Source organism: Cavia porcellus, unplaced genomic scaffold (assembly GCF_034190915.1).
Source record: "Cavia porcellus strain 051 isolate PalLab524CR breed Dunkin Hartley unplaced genomic scaffold, mCavPor4.1 scaffold_25, whole genome shotgun sequence".
In the NCBI taxonomy this organism is placed as follows: domain Eukaryota; kingdom Metazoa; phylum Chordata; class Mammalia; order Rodentia; family Caviidae; genus Cavia; species Cavia porcellus.
In genome coordinates this window covers 48,070,753-48,091,071 of record NW_026947508.1, presented here as the reverse complement: position 1 = coordinate 48,091,071, position 20,319 = coordinate 48,070,753, and the positions used below count along the sequence as shown (strand labels likewise).

Genomic DNA, 20,319 nt, shown 5'->3' with positions numbered 1-20,319 from the left:
GCGGAAAGAGCTGAAACCTGTAAATCCTCTGGCCTCAGTCTTCACCCACCCCCGCAGCTCTGTATATAAATCTCACCTCTTCAAGCTTCTTCTCAATCTCCTTGAAGACGAGGTTTGCCTTAAATCCGTCGCCCCCAGAGCTGGTCGGAGCAGCTTCGATTTGATTCGTTCTGAAACAACTGCGGGAAAGGATCAACTTCAAGTCAGCATTTCATAGATACCTCAGGTAGCAGGTTTTTCGGACCTTTAAGCAACAGTGAGTTCTCAAGCCTAAAACCAGAAATCTTTCACTTTCACCTAAAACCCTAGCAAGCCCATAACACAAGTTTTTCTTCCCAAATTTTCAACAAATACAGAGTGCTCAATTAAGTGTCAGTGTTCTTGCAAATATAGTCAACCAAAGAAGCCACCTTCATGAAACTTACAAGGCCTGATTGAAAAACATGGTGAGTGTTTAAAATATGTATTTTAAAATTTCAGTGAAAGATACTTGGCCCTCAATTTGAACATCCTTATCCTACTACTCTTGCCACCTTCTCAAGCAGTTCCGAAGTCCTCATTCCCATCTTTACTTGCATTGTGGCCATGCCAATGTCCTGAACAAATTCAGACATTCACCTGTCATGGTCATTTTGACTTTGGGTGAGAGTCGTAAGTCTTCACTGGCCAGAGTCAGTGAATGAAGTGGATAAGGACACATCATTATGTTTTTAGAAGCCTGACTTTTCACTGGATGGCATGCAGTACCATCATTTACAGTATTTTCAATCACACTTTGTAAAAGAAACACACACTGAAAAATGACAGAACGAGTGTTTTTGAAGTGAGAGGGAGTATTCTGAGGGGAATTAATAGCAATATGTTCTTTAATGTAATAGTTTTTATTTAAATGCTCACTGTGTATTATAATCACACCTCATATATATGCTAGCAGAGACAATAGCAAAAAATAAAGAATACAGTACTATAAAGAAAATAAACAGGCTAAAGACAAAAAATATTTTATGTATGTCAGATGTGCTGTTTGACTGACTGAGTGGTGCTGAGGATTGAACCCAGGGCTTCAGGCACACTAAGGAAGCTCTCTACCAGAGTGCTATACCCTATCCCTCTCATCTGCTTTACACAGTATGACCATGGAAGGCCTGTCAGGGAGGTGATATTAAAGTTAGTCTCACATCATGTAAATGAGGCAAGTTAGGTGGGGAAAACAATTCTAGCCTGAAAATTCCTAAGAATAAAGGACTTAAGGTAGAAACTAGCTTGGTAGTTAAAGGAAATACACTGCCAGTTCGACTGGAGCAGAAGAGGAGAAAGACAGGTCAGAAACATGTGGTGCAGCTGGAGAGGGCCTTTACAGATCATGGTCAGAAGCTTCAGTTTTAAGGAAGGGGGAGACAGCTCAAAGACAGAGTCCTTGCTGGCTTTTCCTGGTTAAAATGTCCGGTCTGGGCCAGCAACCGTTTCGGTATGCATGAGGCCCTGGGACCTCAGCACCAAAAATCGCACAAAATAGTTTCTGTTTTAAGTTAATGAGAAGAACATAATCCAATTTACGTATTTCACAAAGGCAATCTGACTGCCAGCTGGAAAATAGACTCAGGGAAGTGAGGAGAAAGGGAAACCATTTAAGAAGCTAGTGCAGTAATCTATGCAACAGACAAGCGAAACAGGGTTATAAAGGAGTGGGAGGTGAAAAGACTGGATTTGAGACTCACCTTTTACCTGTAGCAGGAGATGTAAATTCCCAAATATTCAAGGTGTTTGGTAGTTAGGAAACAACCACAGATAAGCTGGCAGAAGAACATGACCTTCATACACCATAAAGGGGCCAAAGGTTTTCTCTGCCCACCAGGGATGTAACTGTGAGCAGGTTGCATCATCTCAGTGCACAGTAGTAGGTCAGAGGGGAAAGGTGGAGAGTGCCATGACTTTGCAGAAATTAATGGGCTCCGTGTGCAAAGCTCATGGGTGACAGGTGTGCACAGAAACCGTGAAGGTCTGAGGAAGAAGAGGGTCCTTTAGGCTGCTACTCAGCTCCTCTGACATCCCCACACAACCCACTTCTCTCTTACCATTCCGTTCCCTCTCTTTATCACTGTGGAAACATCAAGTAATTGCTTGCTACTTGGCCAGGCGGCCCTGGGGATACAGTCAGACCTAGCCCCTTCCCCTTCCTGGTTTTTTATTCTGCCACTAGAACAGAAAAAGAAGTAAACACACATAATAATGGCAGACTGTAGCAGGAGTTAGGAGGTAAGTAAAAAGAGGAAACTATGTAGGACAGTCCCAGCATGATTTCCTGAGCAGGTGAACTTAAGCTAGCTTCCCCATTAGAGGTAGAAGAAGAGCGAGCTGTTCGAAGAGAAAACTGCCAAGACCCTGAGGGAGAAAAGTGCTTGATTTGTTGAAAGAAAGGTAAAATAAGACAAGGGTCATCAGGACACAGTGGGTGGGAGAGAACAACATGAAATGAAATTGGAGAACAGGCAGGAAGGACCAGACCATGCAGGTGACCCACCTAGGAAATCGGGAAACCACAGAAATGGTAACAGGGAAGAAGTTTGATTGTGATTATTCTCATGACAGAATGACAGGAGGCATAGGGCAGCAGGAGAGGGGACTCAGTTAGGAGGCTGTTGCAGTGGCCGAGACAGGAGGTGATGCTGGCCTGGATTATACAGTCTGCCAGTGAAGAGAGGGAGAGGACGTGGATTCAAAATAGAAGCAGAATCCACAGGTTTTGCTGCTGGGGATGAGGGGAAATGAAACGGGGTGAAGAGAGGGCAAAGAAAATTCAGCTGTCTAAGAATAATGAGATGGCAGTAGCATTTACTGTGACAAGGAAAAATGCAGTTGGGATAGGGGACCAGCATTCTGAGTCAGGCACAGTCAGTGGAAGACATGTATGAGACAAGTAGGCAGCTGGATGTGAGAATCTAGAGCTCAAAGCAGAAGTCTAACCGGAGGAAAAACAGAATAATTAGCACAGTGAAAGTGTTGATATCCCCAGGAATGGACATAAGGAAATTACAGGAAAAGGACAGCCCAGAATAGTACCCTTTAGTGCTCCATTATTTAGAAATCTGTGACAGAGAGAAAAGTTGCTGCCAGTGAGGACTCAGGCAGAAATTCAGGGGCACATCACGTCACAGAAGCCCAGAGGGGAGACAGCGCAGCAGCGGAGTATAAATGATGTCAAATGCTGCTGAATGGTCAAGGACCTACTGGATTTGGCAACACAGAAGATTCTACATGGCCTTGACCACGGCAGTGCCAAGTGCTCGAAGATGGAAGTCAACTCTAGTTAACTGAAGAGCAAACGAGAGGGAAAAGAGGCAGAGTGGCTCTTTTGAGACATTCCTTTCAGAGGAAGAATGAAATAGTGGGATGGGGCTGGTAGCAAGGAAGTTTATTTGTTTTTTTTTGGAATGGGATAGAAATGGTATCTCTAAATAATCTCTTCAAGAAATGCAGCAGTCCTGGATGTGGGTATGAGAGTGTGGTAACTTAAAACTCTTCTTTAATTTTCTAATTCTGTTAAAATTTTTATATATAAAATTTGGCATCCTAGCCATTTTAAGTATACAACTGAGTAGTATTAAACACTCACAATGTTGTGCAATCATTATTTCTATAGCCATTTTCGTTTTGATAAAATGAAACTCTGTACCCATTAAATAACTTCCTGGCCCCCACACCCACCCCTGGAAGCCACCATCTACCTTTGTTTCTATGACAGTGTCTACTCTGAGACCTCGTAAAAAGGAACTATATGGTATTTGTCTTTTTGGGACTTGCTTATATCACTTAATATAACGTCCTTGGAATTCACTCATGTTGTCGCACATGTCAAAATTTCAAGGACAGTTTGGTTTGGCTTGAAGATTAATGCATCAGAGCACGTATGATGATGGTAATAAGCTGGGAAAAAGAGTTGGAGAAAAGAAGTCTTAAGCTGGTGTGTGGTAGAGTTAAACAGTGGCTGGAAGCGTTATCTGCAAAGAAGGTTGAGCCTTGAAAAGGAAGGGGACTTTCTTCCTCCAGGAAACCCTTCTCAGGGAGGTGACAAAAAGTTGCAGGATTCTAGAAGGGTGGGACAAGAGGTGTCTGGAGCCCCAAAGAGTGCAGGCTTTTGAAGGAGAGGAAAGTCGGCAAGAAACAAAAAGAATTTTGACAGCAACAGGGCATGGCCCTACTTAGAAACATCTATTTGCAAAGACCCAATGCCGTATGTATTTGGTATCTTTTCTAAATCGCCCCTTAAGCCTGAGAAGCCAGCTGTGGAAAAGGAAAGCAAAAAGTGACTAGCCTCCTCTGGGGTCAACAAAATTTCCCTGAAGCTGTAAAGTTTAAAAGCCTGTGACCAGTTTTACAGCCGTGTGATCGCGGCAGTGTAAGGACACAGTCTCCCTTCACTACCAAGACAAAAAAATCAAAGTGTTTCACACATGAAGTATCGTCTGTGAAAAATCCTAAGGGTGAACTAAACCCAGAACGCTCCCTACCTGGTGGCCTCCGGAAAGCCCATCCTGTAGAGGGTCACCACAACAGCTCCACCCAGGCCTAAGTTGTGCTGCAGAGCCACCTTCGCACCGGGAACTTGCCTCTTTCCGGCTTCGCCTCTCAGCTGCCAGCAGAGTTCTGCACACTGAGCCAGACCTGGCGAATCAAACACAGAGCAGATTGAGGCCATGCTCTAGGAAGCGGCTCACCAGCATTCTCGAGCCCGCAAAGCATTAGCAACTAATCATGACTTTTAATTAAAGCGTTTAAGTCGGGACCCTGTTTGCCTCAGTAAGTTCTCTTAAAGCGCTAAAAGGTTTTGCAGATAGCTTTTCCTCTCCCAAGGAATTTCTGTATTTAGACAAGGTCCACGCTTAAGAATTCTCTTTATACCTATTTACCTTTCATTTTCCGGCATGTTGAAAGTGAAAACATTGAATATACAATTTATCAGCACATAAATCATTTTCTAATTTTACCATTTTAAATGTATCAGAGCAATCTAGGATTTATAAGATCGTTTTCATTAAAATATCTGGCAAGAGAAATTTTCACTATTTTTCCCCCAGTATTTCCCAATAAATACAAAATTGTTTTTAGCTATTGCAAGAAAACCTGTAGATCCACAAGAAGAGCATCCTGTCCCCCTGGAAATAAGATCAAAGACTTTTTTTTTTTTTTTTTTTTTTTGTCTTTTTCGTTTTTATCGGTACCAGGGATCGAACTCACCACTGCCTGCTTGCAAGGCAGGCACTTATGACACTGAGCTAAATCCCCAGCCCCTAGATCAAAGACTTTTGAGCTGGAAGGAACTATTAAGTAAACACAGAAATCGTTTAAATAATCTGTGGATAATAAGTAATTAGAAACATTTCAGAGTTGTTAATACCGGCATACGACGCAGAGACTAGGGCTATGGGGAAAACAGATTTTACTCCTTTTACCCACAGGCAGGCTGACAGCAGAGTGAATATTTGCAAATATCTAAAGGATCTGAGTAGGTTAGGGATGCAATTTTAAGGAAACAGAATATGGATGAAATGTTTTGAGTTTAAGGTTGTAGGGGCAGTTAGCACAGGTTGGTACACAGAGCTGGCGTCAGGAGACCACAGGGAGACCTCAGCCCCACTTTAAACCTTTTAATGCTCTTGTTTCTAGTTTACCAGGGGCAAGCTATTGCCAGTAAAGGAGAGTCCATTATTTGTATTGGGCAACTCTCTTAGGACACTCTCAGGCCAGCACTGATAAGAGTTATAATTAGAACCCATATCTCAAGATTTTAAATTAGTCCTTGTATCAGACCAGGTCTAAAAATAGCTGAGTTGGGAAATGTTCTATCAAGTTACAATGGTCTCACTGTCCTGTGCAGGTCTACCTAGTATGTACTCTTCCACCCACAGCTCCAGCCACACTTCTGATCCTGAGTACCTGTGACAAACACTAACCTCTTCGAGAACTTGCTACCTTTCCTTCCCAAGCAGGTTTGTTTGTTTATTTGTTATTTATTTATTTTTTGTGTTTTTTGAGACAGGGTCTCACTATGCAGTTCAGGCTGGCCTTGAGCTCACTTTGTAGCACAGGCTGGTCTCGCAATGCTCCTCCCACCCCAACCTCGAGTGCTGGGATTACAGGCATGAGCCACCACGCCCAGCGAAAGCAGGTATATTTAAAGAATACACCTTAAACATTGTTTAAAAAGCTAACTATCCACATTTAATGATTTTTTTGAATTGTAAACATTCTGAAAATTAATGAGGAAGATAAAAGTGAATGGTGCAATTATACTCAAATTTTGGGGCAATCTATTTAATTAAAAATCTTCCTTATAAAAAACCTAAGTGTTTAATGGATGTGTAAGACAAAAAATATTCAAACTGACATTATTTACAGGGTTGGGGAAAAGACTGCTAGTTTCCCTCACAAAGAATAAATCTATGTAGTTTATTACACTATTTGTGAAGATATTTAACCTCACCATTGATCAAATCAAACAGATAGTATTTAACAGATTAAAATGATAAGTATACTTAAAAATGGGAGAAATCAAAGCTGAGAAGATTACAGAGTTAAACACCTCCATATAGTACTGGTGAACGCTTAAGCCAGCACTCCTTTGGAAGAAAGTCAGGCATAGCCACCATTTTAAATACAAGCCATCCGTTTACATTATTACACTGCTATAACAATGGAAAAACTAGACAGTCTAAAAGAGAAATGCTTGAGGAATGGTTATATAACTCATGCCCACCCATATGAAAAGGGAAGAAAGAAAACATTTCCCCTATCTGCTAATACACCCTCTGTGACCAGATCACAGAGACCATTCGTTTCTGTACATACCAAGCAATTCTCTGGTGGATACCAACTGGGTATCCCACAGTTCAGTTCAGTTCAATTCTTAGACTATCACCAGGGGGGCAAGGTGGCATACGTCTGTAATTCTAGCACTCAGGAGGCTGGGGCAGAAGGATTCTTGAGTTATATAGTGAGTTCGAGCCATTCACTAGGTAACAAGACCCTATCTCAAAAACCAAAACCAAACCAAACCAATTTAGACTATCTATCTATCTATCTGAGACAGTGGCTATAAACTTTAGTCCTACAACTTCCTCCTTGGGTTAATTTGCCAAAATCTCAGAATTTAGGGAGACAGATTTGCTACTTTATTACAAAGGACAGAGAAGAGGCATACAGAGTAAGATCTAGAAGAATTCTCAGCACAGGCGCTTTTGTGTGCTACTCTCCTGGCAGGTGTACATAGTCATCAACCAAAAAGCTCACCAGATTTCCTGGTTAGAAAGTTTTTATAGACCTTAATCTCTAGGTCCCCTCATTTTTTTCCTGAAGGCCGATGGGTAGGGCTGAGAGTTCCAAGTCTCTAATGTATCTCCCCTGGAAAATAACACTAGTGTGATTTTTAGGGTGCTTTTAATATAACCCCAAACCAGATAATAAACCCCAGTTAAAATCAGACAGACACATTATTATGTCTGTTAAAACAGGACACCCAGGTCCACATCAGGGCTCCACCTTTGCAGTGTCCCCTGAGGACAAGCCATGGCAAAAGGGCACAAAGCTGCAGAGTGGGGGTCCTGTGAGTCCCCCATCACTGCACTTCTGCTGTGGGGGGGACTCCACGTTTCCTCACCATTGTCACCCCCAGCCTGTGGGGACACTGAAGCCTTGCTCACCTGGGTATCTCTGGCACTCAAACCAGGGACCAGGCCAGGAGAGCACAGTACACATTGCTGATGCAACAATCCACTCATCAGACAGCTATTTGGAGTACCTACCATATTCCCCAGAAAACAAGACCTAACCAGAAGGTAAACACATACGATTTTTCAGAATGCTTATAATACAAGCCCAATTCCAAAACTAAGCCACAGTTAAGATAGACAATCAGCCAGATGGGTGTATTGAGTATATCTTCTGCAACAAATGATAAATGTATTGAATTATAAAATAATATTAATATACAAGTAAATATAAATAAATGACGTTAATATTGAAACTTAAAATGATAACATACAGTTCAGTATTTGTAAATGCCCAAGCACATGCTCTTGGACAAGAGGTAAGTGCCTATGTAAACAGATGAACTTGAGACTTACCTCATTGTCAAATGACTGACCACAGTACAGACATAATACAGGAATCATTTGCACACTTGATAACAAACAGACATAGTTATGTCTAAAAGAAATCTTCATAATTCAACACAACCTGTGTTGAAACAGATATACTTAATGCACTGTGTGAAAGTAAGAAATATTTTCTGGATTTTGGTGTCTGCAGCCCATCATTCTTTTTTTTTTGGGGGGGTACTGGGACTCAAACTCAGGGCCTCACGCTTGCCATGTAGTTGCGGTGCCACAGAGCTACATCCCTGGCCCCAGGCCACCATTCATAACTGCAATCATTTTTGTTGCCACTCCTGTCTTATAAGTCTTCCATTAACCATTAATTTAATGTGAAGCCTAACCAGCAAGATGTCACAGTTTAGGTGAAGAATTCATGGGATAAAATCACCAAGAGCTGTGTTGCCAATGCACTAGGAGCAGGCCACAATAGGCAAGAAGCCCTCATTCAAGGAGAGCTCTGTTGCTGGACGTGAGAGATTGGGGCCACTGGTTCTACAGGAAATGGAGCCACAAGCAACTTACGATGATGTTCCAACAGAGGATGACAGGACTATACTTGTATAAATGCAGATTTTGTACATGAATAAATGTATATTGTTCTGTATAAATAAATACAGACTGTTGTACATGAAAAAATAAAACAGCCTATGAAAATAAGCACTATTGTGTCTTTTGGAGGAAAAATTGACACAAGGCCCTGTCTTATTTTCTGGGAAATACGGTAATCCTCTAGTCACTTGGTCTTTCTAGTGATCAGGTCCATCTTGAGACTACCTCAGTGATCCCACTCTAAGTCAGTTTCTTGTATATCAAAAATACAGGTGTGGTGAGAAATGATTATTATGATAAACAATTGATAGCCCCACCACTCAGGAAATTCCAAGGGTTGGAGAGATTTTGTACAAGAACAAATACTATAACAAGTGATGGTCTTATTGCCATATGTGGCAGGTACCAGATGAAGATCAAAACACATATTTCTTACTATACAACGTACAGTAAATCACTTTGCTCTCATTAAAATGTTTACCAAAAAATGATGTTTACTAAGTTTGTAACAATATAAAGACACTGGGACATTCACCCAACAAATGGTTACTGAATTCCTGTCATATGCCATCTTCTGCATGAGGCTCAGATGAACCAGAAATAAAAAAACACAATAAGAATGTTTTCCTTGTGATCTGATGATCCAAGATATACAAATCACTGGCATTTAAAATATGCCCTAATACCACTGCCACAGGCATCAACACAGGTATTCCAAGAGCATAAGGGAGGAATACCTAGGTGAAAGAGGAAACACCCAGATAAATGAAATCTAAACTGAGACTCTATGAATAGGGACAAAAGGCAAAAAGAATGTGTCTTGAAGAGGGACAAGCATGTGCCAAGAAAGAATACAGCCTGCTTAAGAAAGAGAAGCTAAGTGGATAAAGCTAGAGCATAGAGTATTCAGGACATCCGCATGGGAGGAGAGAAGAAACAGAGAAAGGAGGGGGTGGAATATGAATTAATATGCTGGAAGCTTTTCCAGACTTCCCAATAGTTTTAATCAAATTTGATATGGTACAGTATGTGGTACACAGAAGGGACAGAGGAATAAAGGTCCATATTATCAACTTATTTTCTTATTTGCTTTCCCAAAATGCTGTCAGTGGGAAAACACTGATTATGTGAGCTGTCTGGTTTTCTACTTTCAGATTAACAAGAGTTCCTTGTATTTCTAGAATCTAGATGTGAATTGACTGCAGGAATCAGAAATCTACTTGCCAAGAAACTGAAAAAAATTAAGAAAACATAACTAATTCAGCAAATTCGAAATTTTTCTTTCCTTGGACAATGTCTGGCATTGAATTGAAAGCCATTTTTCCTTCTGCTTTGAAAAATACAAACTATCAAACATGAACATGATATGCTTATAAGTAAATTACAGACGATCACAGGAATGGGCATCATGTCCAAGTAGCATATCCGATCAGTAATGCCCTTCTAATGTGTTATGAAGGCAAAGGTTTTCTTTTACACCTGATTGTTTCACTTTAGCATCGTGTGCGTGTGCGTGTGCGTGTGCGTGTGCGTGTGCGTGTGCATGTGCATGTATGTAACTGGGGGTTTAATCCAATGGCTCTTTATCACTGAGCTACATTTTCAGTCCTTTTTATTTTGAGATGGGGTCTCTCTAAGTGGCCCAGACGGGTCTCAAAAACCCACAAGATCCTCCTCCCTCAGTCTCTCAGGTGGCTGGGATTTTAGGCATATGCCATTGTGCTGTGATTTATTATCTTCTTGTTGCAAAAATTTCCTAACAAGATATAATAAAATATGTTAATTTTACCTTTATAAATAAAATAAAATAAAGTGTGAAACATGCAGAAATAATCTTTCTTCTCTCTCTCTTGTACGTGGCAGGAGCACTAAGAGCCAGGGCCTGCTCTGAAGCATTCCTAGCTAACAATGGTGTCAACAGTAATAACTTAGGCTTCACTTCAGGGTATGCACTAAAGTTTGACCACAAAACTTATCTCTTCTCACATCACAGTGGAAAAAATGCAAAATTCTGAGCAATGGGAACAGAGATGGGTGTGCTTTGGAGGATATGATGAAAGGTGACTGATGCTTCAGTAAAGAAGCTACTTAGGTCTTCTGACTTGCTGACTTCCAGGGAACTTTATATTGGATTTAGGTCTTGCCAGGCATTCTCTTAGGATTTATTTCTTTTAGTAACTTCTTGTAGGAAAAAAGAACACCCAATGCTACAGTTTGTATATGCAAGGTCTCCTGTTTAGAATTCCATTTAGCGGGGCTGGCGATTTAGCTCAGTGGCATAAGCGCCTGCTTTGCAAGCACGCAGTCGTGAGTTCAATTCTCGGTACAGATTTTTTTAAAAAGCCACCTTATTTATAGTCCTGCTTCATTGTTTTTAACACGTAAGAAGTTTGTCATATCTTTAAAGATACTGACATGTAAACAAACATCACAGGATAGAATAATATATGTACCATTAAAAACATGAAGTCAGTAGGAGAAATAACTACATTCTATTAGGTGATCAGAACATCTTGAAATTAGGAAGGATCTAAGATTTCATCAAATCTAAGGCCATGAGTAATGAGTAGTTTCTTTTACAACATTCTCATCTTGTTGTTAAATACATTTCTAGTGCACAGCCTCTGTGACAGGCAATGCATACCCTGAGAAGGTAATGTATCTCATTTTTGAGAAGTTTCTTTGAGTCATGCCAATATACCAACAAGTATATTCCCTTCCTCTATGCCACTATTCAGTAATTAACAGGGCAATAATGTATTTGACCATTTTTTTTTACATGTGCAAGGTTTTATCTTAGGTATTGTACAGGGTAGAAACCAGTGTAACATGGATGCTGCCTTCACAGGCTCTCAATCAAATGGGGAAGACTTTTCTTTTCTTTTAAAATTTTTATCTAAAGAGGAAAAAAAAAACAGAAAAAGGGTACAAGTAATACAGAATTTCAAAAAAAATATATAGCAAGAAATCACTAGTTAATAGATTACATATTGTCATCTTAGAAATGGTTGCTCAAATTACAAAATTAAGGCATACAAAGTGGACATTCAAACAGTGAGACTGCAAACAGTTCTGTTCAATGATCCGACAAAAACTTAGTAATATGGTTTTCTATCTTACACACTTAAATATACATGCAGTTATATCCTTTAGAGCACTTTCTTTTCCTCTCTTTTTTACAATAACAATTACACATTTTGGGTTTTATTACTCCCACAGTTCTTATTACTTTTTTTTGAAGAGAATAAAACCAAATGTGACAGGGGCTGGGGATTTAGCTCAGCGGCATAAGCGCCTGTCTTGCAAGCAGGCAGTCGTGAGTTCGATCCCTGGTACCGATAAAAACGAAAAAGACAAAAAAAAAAAAAAAACCCAAATGTGACAAAGCAAAACAGAGTCAGTTAGAACAGAAGGATGGACATAGTACATGATGTAAAAACAGAATACCAGGTGATCAACAATGGTTACCATTATGCCTCTTGCTATCTTAAAAAGAGTTGCCTATTTCATCAGATATAATAGAATTGAACAAAACAGTACAGAACAAAACCAATAAAACCTAAACATTGGAGACCTTACAGAACTTCAAAAGAAGATAATTGTCAAACCAGAATGGGCATCATAGTGAATCTTATTGCCTTCAAAGTGGTTGCCTATACCCTCAAACTTGATACTATCAAACAAAACAGAATAGAGTAGGGGAAGACTTTTCTAAAAATGTGTGATTATAATATGCACCATAAACATAAATGTCAAAAGCACTGAGAGGGGGGCTGGGGATTTAGCTCAGCGGCATAAGCACCTGCCTTGCAAGCAGGCAGTCGTGAGTTCGATCCCTGGTACCAATAAAAAGGAAAACGACAAAAAAAAAAAAAAAAAAAAAAAAAAAAAGCACTGAGAGGGCTGGGGATACAGCTCAGGGGCACAGTGCCTATCTGGCAAGCACAAAGTTGTGAGTTCAATCCCCATCACCAAAAAAATTTAAAAGAAAAAAAAGCACTAAGAAAGTATAATGGGGATTCTGAAAAGAGAAATACTAAATCAATCTCTGGAAAAAAATCAGGGAATGAGGACAGGATTCTTAAAGTGAGTAACATTTGCAAGGAACCTTGGAGACAGGCATTTCCATTAGGAAAGGGCCCTGAGTTTTGGGGTTGTCGTCTCCAGAAATACATGGTCTGGGTTTGAATCTTAACTTTGCCACTTTGTAGGTTGGTGGCTTCTGACAAATTATTTAAAATATCCATGTCCCTATTTTGTTTTATTATATAAAAAATATGAGAATTAAAGGTATTTATTAGTGAAGATACTCAGAACAGTGCCCAGCATTTAGTATTGTCTAAGTGCTTGGTGTTTTTATTATTGAGAAAATAACAAAGGTAAAGTCTATAGATGTGAGAAAGAATTAGTAGGTTGAACATTTTTTTTGGTACCAGCAATCGAACCCAGGGCCTTGTGCTTGCCAGGCAGGTGCTGTACCACAGAGCTACACCCCCAGCACAATCATGTTGAATTTAAATATGCTCTTCTTTCTGCATCTCTTTTAAACCCAAACTACATATAAATGCTAGCAAAGTGCCTAATACTTAAGGGCTCTTCACCCCTGCTATCCTCCTTCCCTCCGTCTTCTCTGCATAGCTCTGGTCTGTACCTCTCTGTCTTGTATTACTCCTATAATTCCATGAATTGCTACATTATCTGCTTCTTGTGTGCTTTCTATGGGCAACAATTACCTTCTTTAGTCTAAACCCTAGTCCCCAAATCTGATGTGCATGAGAAACTGAAAAACTCTTCAAGACCATTAAAAATATGTAGTCTCAGGACCAATTCAAACCTAGCATTACAATGCCCAAGAGTAGCAGAGTGTCATTGGAAGTCCCATGATGTCCTGAACACGTTTATTGGTAGACCCTATATTTGAAAGTTGGTGAGCTTCTAGTACTGATAAGGTAATAAATATACAATAAAAAGTTACAAGGGAAGACAAGTGCCTAAAATACAGTGAAGCATTACTAGAAAGGCACTTATGCCAAGGCAAATTTCTACAAAGGATCATCTGAGAAGCCAATTTCCAGTTCCAAAATAACATCCCTTCTCAGGAACTTTATCTCAAGGGCACTTCTATACCTTTCAAAAGATCACAGACACTAAACAAACAGAGATAGCTAGGAATAAATTCAAGCTAAGTTTTACTTATTTGTTTTAAAAAAATGTTAAGTAGTGTGTGTGTTGGGCAGTACATACAAAAACTGTTTATAAACTAAACTATGTTACTATTATTTGGACATTAATTTGATTATTCTGCCCTAGAAGCACTGCAAAATAAAATTAGGTCAAGTTTGGGGGTGGGGATTTAGTTCAGCGGCATAAGCGCCTGCCTTGCAAGCAGGCAGTCGTGAGTTCGGCGGAAAAAGACAAAAAAAAAAAAAAAAAAATTAGCTCAAGTTTAATATGATTTTCCCAACAGAAAAATCTAAAAGGAATCCATGTTAAACAGAAGATGAACAAAAAAAATATTCAATTCAAACATGTAAACCTATTTTTTTTCTTGTAGTACGGGTACCGTTATGATGACTTGAGACTTTTCCCATTCAGATCTGAACAAGTTAAAATCAGGAAACAGTGTTGTGGAGCTCTGATCTTCATTTTAACATTCCAATGCTGAGTTTCTCCCAACATGGCCTGCAGTCTTTCTTTCTTTCTTTTTGTTTTTTTTAGAGACAGGGTCTCACTAGATTGCCCAGGCTGAAGTGCAGCGGCTATTCACAGGCGCGATCCCACTACTGATCAGCACGGGAGTTTTGACCTGCTCCGTTTCCGACCTGGGCCGGTTCACCCCTCCTTAGGCAACCTGGTGGTCCCCCGCTCCCGGGAGGTCACCATATTGATGCCGAACTTAGTCTTTCTGTTAAACTAACACCTCCGGCAGAAGAGGACCCTCATAGTCAATCTTTTTTTTTCCCAAAGCAAAACAGCAAAAAAGTATTGAAATGATACAGAATTTCAAAAAAAAGAAAAGAAAAAGCAGTAGGGAATTAACATTAGTTAATATATTGCACACTGCTATCTCAAAACTAGTTGTTCAGTCTTACCATGTTGACTATTTCCTGATTCTCTCCAAATTCTACAACAATTTGTTATCCAACTAACCAGGGGAAAAATATTTAAACTACTCAAAGCTGTCATTCTGATACATTTTCCAGCCTGAATTCTTTCTTGGGCCACGTAACAGCTGGCCATGAGTCAGATTTACTTGAAATATATCCAACCTGCAATATGTAGCAAGTAAACATTTACTCTTCAGTAACTCCTCCTCTCTATCCAGACTATCATTCAAGTCATCAAGATTTTTCAGTTTTCCCCTTAAACTGCTTTCTTGTTACCAGGTACTATTCCTCAAAGACTAATAATAGGAAAATTTATCAACAGCATAGACATAAATATTGGAAAGAGCTATGAAAGGATACTCTGGAAGACATGTGTCTCCTTTTTAGAATATTTTAAAAACTAAGTAAATTTTATCTTTCTGAGGTGTTTGGGGTTAGCGTTTCAGTACCCAGGGAGGGAATGAATGACTCTCCAAAACTGGGAAAAGTTTGGCCATCTGATAGATAATCCAGTGGTGACAATATTGAAGAGGAACAAGCATCGCCATACTGTCGTTGGTTCTCTACATTGATACAGTCTTCTCTGAACACAATGCAGCAATCCCTACCAGTTTTTAAATACAGTACATGCCATCAAATGATGTAGTTAATCCACTGTTTAGAATTAATTCTCTAAATATATTTGTAACTGTATAGAATGATACAGGGATGCTTATGGAAACATCACTGCAATAACAACACATTATACATGCTTATAGGTAAGTGAGTGACTAGGTAAATTTCTTTAAATTAGAAAGGTATAGACGCAGGGAGAACATGGCGGACAGATAGCAGCAGCTAGGGAGGCTCTCTGAAAGAACCAGCTTGAAATTCAGGAATGGTGCAGAGTAAGGAGTCGTGAGCAGGTGGAGTTATGCCCTGCTGACCCAAGAACAAACTGGGCTGAGAGAAACCAACTTGGAGTGCAATCCTGGTGCTGTAACAGGAACAGAAAAGCCTCAGTGTGGAAGATGGAGCCCGCGGCATTAGAAGCTGCGATTTGGGTTTCCCGCTGCGCGGTGGCTGCGTCTACGTCGGCTCCGCAGGGAGAAAGACGCGCGGAAGCTCTGAAAACGGGAATCGGCAAACGGAGTTGAAAACAAGGCGGGCGGGCAGCTGTGCATTGACTTGCGGTGAGGTGAGTGAGAGAAACTGACACTCTTCCCACGGTTTGGGAGACTCCAACAGAGGACATTCTGGGACTGGGCAGACTTGCGGGAGCAGGGCGCTGCGGCGACTTCAGCCACGTATCCCCCTTTCAAGCGGGATTGGTGAGAAGTGCCTAGCCTACGTGATGCTGCTGGCTGTGACCCAGTAGGCTAGCACAACCCAGTTCCCAGCACCTGAAGGTGACCTGAAGGGATGGGCCCCGGATAGGCTGCCTGATCTGCAACTTCCTGGAGTGCTGCGGTGGGCGGGAACACCTAGCAGGCGCAATTCAATCAGACTGTGGCTGACAGGAAAGGAAGCTGGGCCTCCTATATATGCTTGCATATATAAGGAACAAAGAATATGGAAAGAGGGAGCAACAAGAAAGGCCCTTCGGCCCCAATCCTGAGAAACAGGCAATAGTGGACACTGCACCAATAGGCGTAAAGCGCCATCTAGAGAGCCTCATAGATCAGTTCAGGAATGAAGTTATCAATGACCTGAAGCTAGAAGTATGCAGAATAGTTGGAGAAATGCTAAGCACCACCCAAGAAAAAACAGATGGTGGAATGGAAGATCAGAAAAAGAGGGGAGAATTGTTTGATGGAGAAAATAGAGAAAGCATAGAATACGTGAAGCAGGTTCAAAGAGACTACCAGGAAACTAAAAACTCTATCGAAAAATGGCATAACAGCTTGAAAGAAACTAAGGACAGACTATCTGAACTGAAGGGCAGATTTGTAATATGGGAGAATGAAATGAAAAACTTCTTAAAAGTAACAAAGAAACAAACAGCAATAATACAAAGACTAGAAGATGATAAGAGGATCCATAACTTAAGAATTAAGAACATAAAAGAAGTAGGGACACAAACAAATGAACTACAAAAGCTATTCACAGAAATAATCCAGGAGAATTTTCCTAATTTAGCAAAAGGTAAAGATACTCACTTGTATGAAGCATACAGGACCCCAGCCACCTACAACCCAAACAGAGCAACACCCAGGCATATAATAATCAAAATTCCAGAAATTCAATACAAGAACAGAATGTTAAAAGCTGTCAGAGACAAGAAACAGACCACTTACAAGGGAACACCCATCAGAATTACAGCAGATTTCTCTGCACAAACCATCAAATCACGAAGAGCGTGGGGGGAAATAATTCAAGCTTTGAAAGATAATAATCTCCAGCCAAGATGGATATATCCTGCACAACTATCCCTGGAACTTGATGGAAAAACAAGGTGCTTCCAGGATAAAGAGGAACTAGGGGAATATGCAACCACCAATTCAACTCTACAGAGAATACTACAGGATATTCTAAAAAAGAAAAATACAAAGAATCCAGAAATAGTGGCAGAGAGGCCACAATGAATGGAGCAGAAAACAAAATGAAGAAGACAAACTGACAACTAATGACAGAAAAAGAGCTCAACAGAAATGAGGCAGAGAAGATTGGATGATAGGAGAAAATTTTGGAGAAAATGACGTCTTAATAGGTGATACTAATTTAGTATCATCTTGTTTTGAAGTCTCATCAAGCTTTTGTTCTTCTGTCTCCATTGGTCTAAACAGGTTGTATCTTATCGGATTTTATTATGTATGATAGTATAAGCAAAAACTTTTAAAGACAAGGAGATTATACAGAAACCATTGTTTGTTTTCTGTTGGTTGATTCTAAATACCCTGTAATGCTGTCATTCTCTTAAATGGTTTTACATTGTTTTGATATATTTGATGCTACAGTATACGAAGTTATACTCAAAGATTTCAAGGAAAGAGACAATATGGTAACTACTTTTATGTCAGGATTATCTTGTGGTGAAACACTATTCTGCTTAAATGGTTATGTTTTGATCTGCGCTGTTTTGCTGTTATGCCCTCTTTTATCTCAATCTCCAATTCATTATTTACTTTTTTATTTTTATCCTTTTAATTAAGGGAAAAATAAATAAAAAATAGCACGATATATTATAGTAACCCACTTTGACTTTCCATTATCTTGATTTGAAGCCCTGTATTACTCTCACCATCTTGTTTTTGATTGATGTCCCCCTATTCTGTTTTGCTTGATAGTAACAGGTTCGAAAGTTTAAGCAACAACTGTGAAGATAGTGAGATTCATTATAACGCCCATTATTGATAACTATTATCTACTTTTGAAGACCTATAATGTCTCCAATGTTTTGGTTTTGTCGGTTTTGTTCTTTACTGTTTTGTTCAATTTTATTATAACTGATGATATAGGCAATTCTATTAGAGATAGCGGGAGGCATTATGGTAACCATTGTTGATCACCTTGTATTATGCTTTTACATTATCTATTATGTCCACCCTTTTGATTTGATTGACTCTGTTCTGTTAGGTCACATTTGGTTCTACTCCCTTCCAAAAAAGTAATAAGAACTGTGGGAGCAACAAAACCCAAAATGGGTAATTGTCATTGTACAAAAGAGAGGAAAAGAAAGTGCTCTAAACAATATAACTGCATGTATATATAAGTGTATAAGAAAGATGATGATATCACTGAGTTTTGTTGGATCATTGAACAGAACTGTTTGCAGTCTCACTGTTGGAATGTGCACTTTACAAGCTTTAATTTTGTGACTTGAACAATTATTTCTAAGATGACAATATGTAATCCATTAACTAGTGATTTCCTACTGTTTATTTTTTTCTGTAAATCTGTATAACTTGTACCCTTTCTCTGCTTTTTTTTCTCCTTAAATAAAATTTTAAAAAAATTAAAAAATAAATTAGAAAGGTATAAAGGTATCAAAAAGAATAAAGAATATCTGTACAGAAAAAGTTTAAGATATAAGTGAAAAAAGTGGTTTACAATGTGATAAATACACCCACATATCCAGACAGGTTATAAACACATATGTATTTGTAGCAGTGTAATAATTATAAAAAACATTAATATGGATTGACTAAGAAATAAAACCAAGAGTAAACAAGAAAAGAAAGTGCCAACAGGAGGCTAAGCCCTCCCTGCTAGTCAGTGCCATGTGTGGGCCACTGCAGGGAGGGAGAACCAGATGACAGCTCTTTCCATGAGTCAGTGCCATTTGTGGACTGCAGGGGAGGAGAACAAGAAGCCAACAGGAAACCAAGCTGTCCCTGTGAGTCAGTGCCATAAGTGGGCCACTGTGGGGAGAACCAGACACCAGCCCCTTCTGGCGCACAGGCTGGGAGACAAAAGGAGTCAAGGTCCCCCCAACTGCACACTTCCTCCTAATAAGTGCTCAGCTGATCTGGAGAAACACAGGTTGCAACGATAGCTACTGAGGTAAAATGCAACTTAATGCTTGCAGTGGTTAGTGTTTCACTGACTTTGCAGGACTAAGGCCTGTAGTCTGATCATCTATTCAGAGGATAACAATATGCTATATAGCATCTATGAGAGATCTTCTGAAGGTGGTAGCTACTGTTGATTCCCTATTATCTTGTTTTGAGGTCTTGTATCATTTTCATTTTTTTTTTGTTTGGTTGGGTTGTATTCTATTTTGTGTTGTTTGATTTTATTATATCTGGTGGCATGGGCCAAAGATACCAATATTTATTTCAAAGATACCAAGACTTATTTCAAAGATACCAAGACTTATTATGGTAATCCAAATATTTTGGTAATCCAAATAAAGTCCTTTATTGCTTTCATTGTTTCGTTTTTATTGGTTCTATTCTGTTCTGTTTTGTTTTGATTTTTACTATGTCTGAAGATTTTGAAGATAAGAAGCATTATGGTAACCACTGTTGATTTTCTATTATTTTGTTTTGAAGTCCTGTTTCACTTACACTGTTTTGTTTTGATTGGCTTTTTTCTGTTTTATGTTGCTTGAGAAAAACTTGAATGAACCTTACATTATTCTAAGTGAGAGAAGTCACACATAAGAGTATACATACTCACTGTATAATTTCACTATCTATACTCATTGAACAGTTCCACTTATATGAAGTTCTGGGATCAGCAAAACTAATCTACAGTGACATAAGCCAAAAGCTTTACCCTGGTAGTGGTGGAAAGTGAGAGGGGAATGTTTGAGGAAAACAGAAGATTAAGGGCCAGGGGTTTAGCTCTGTGGCACAAGCGCCTGCCTGTAAGTGCACAATCATGAGTTTGATGCCCAGTACAAAAACAAACAAACAAACAAAAACCCCCAGAAGATTAATAGAAAAATAGGTTTGAAGTTTCCACAGTGGTGGAAGTGTGCTATATCTAGTTTTGGTAGTTAGCTGTATGTATACAACTGTTAAAACAAATTATGTATTTCAATCTGCAATTCAATGGTTTTTAGTATGTTCACAGGTATCTACAAGTAT

At 39.5% G+C, this 20,319-nt stretch overlaps 1 protein-coding gene across 1 annotated transcript in view; it reads right to left on the bottom strand.

The window, feature by feature from the left end:
• Positions 1–20,319, bottom strand: part of Scp2 (sterol carrier protein 2) — a 179,510-nt gene that overhangs the window by 22,761 nt on the left and 136,430 nt on the right. Inside the window, exons 12-13 of the mRNA XM_003460957.5 lie at positions 4,509–4,662; positions 77–179 (exon numbers count right to left, since the gene is read on the bottom strand). Coding sequence (XP_003461005.1) covers positions 77–179; positions 4,509–4,662 — 257 coding nt within the window. The remainder of the gene's footprint in view (positions 1–76; positions 180–4,508; positions 4,663–20,319) is intronic.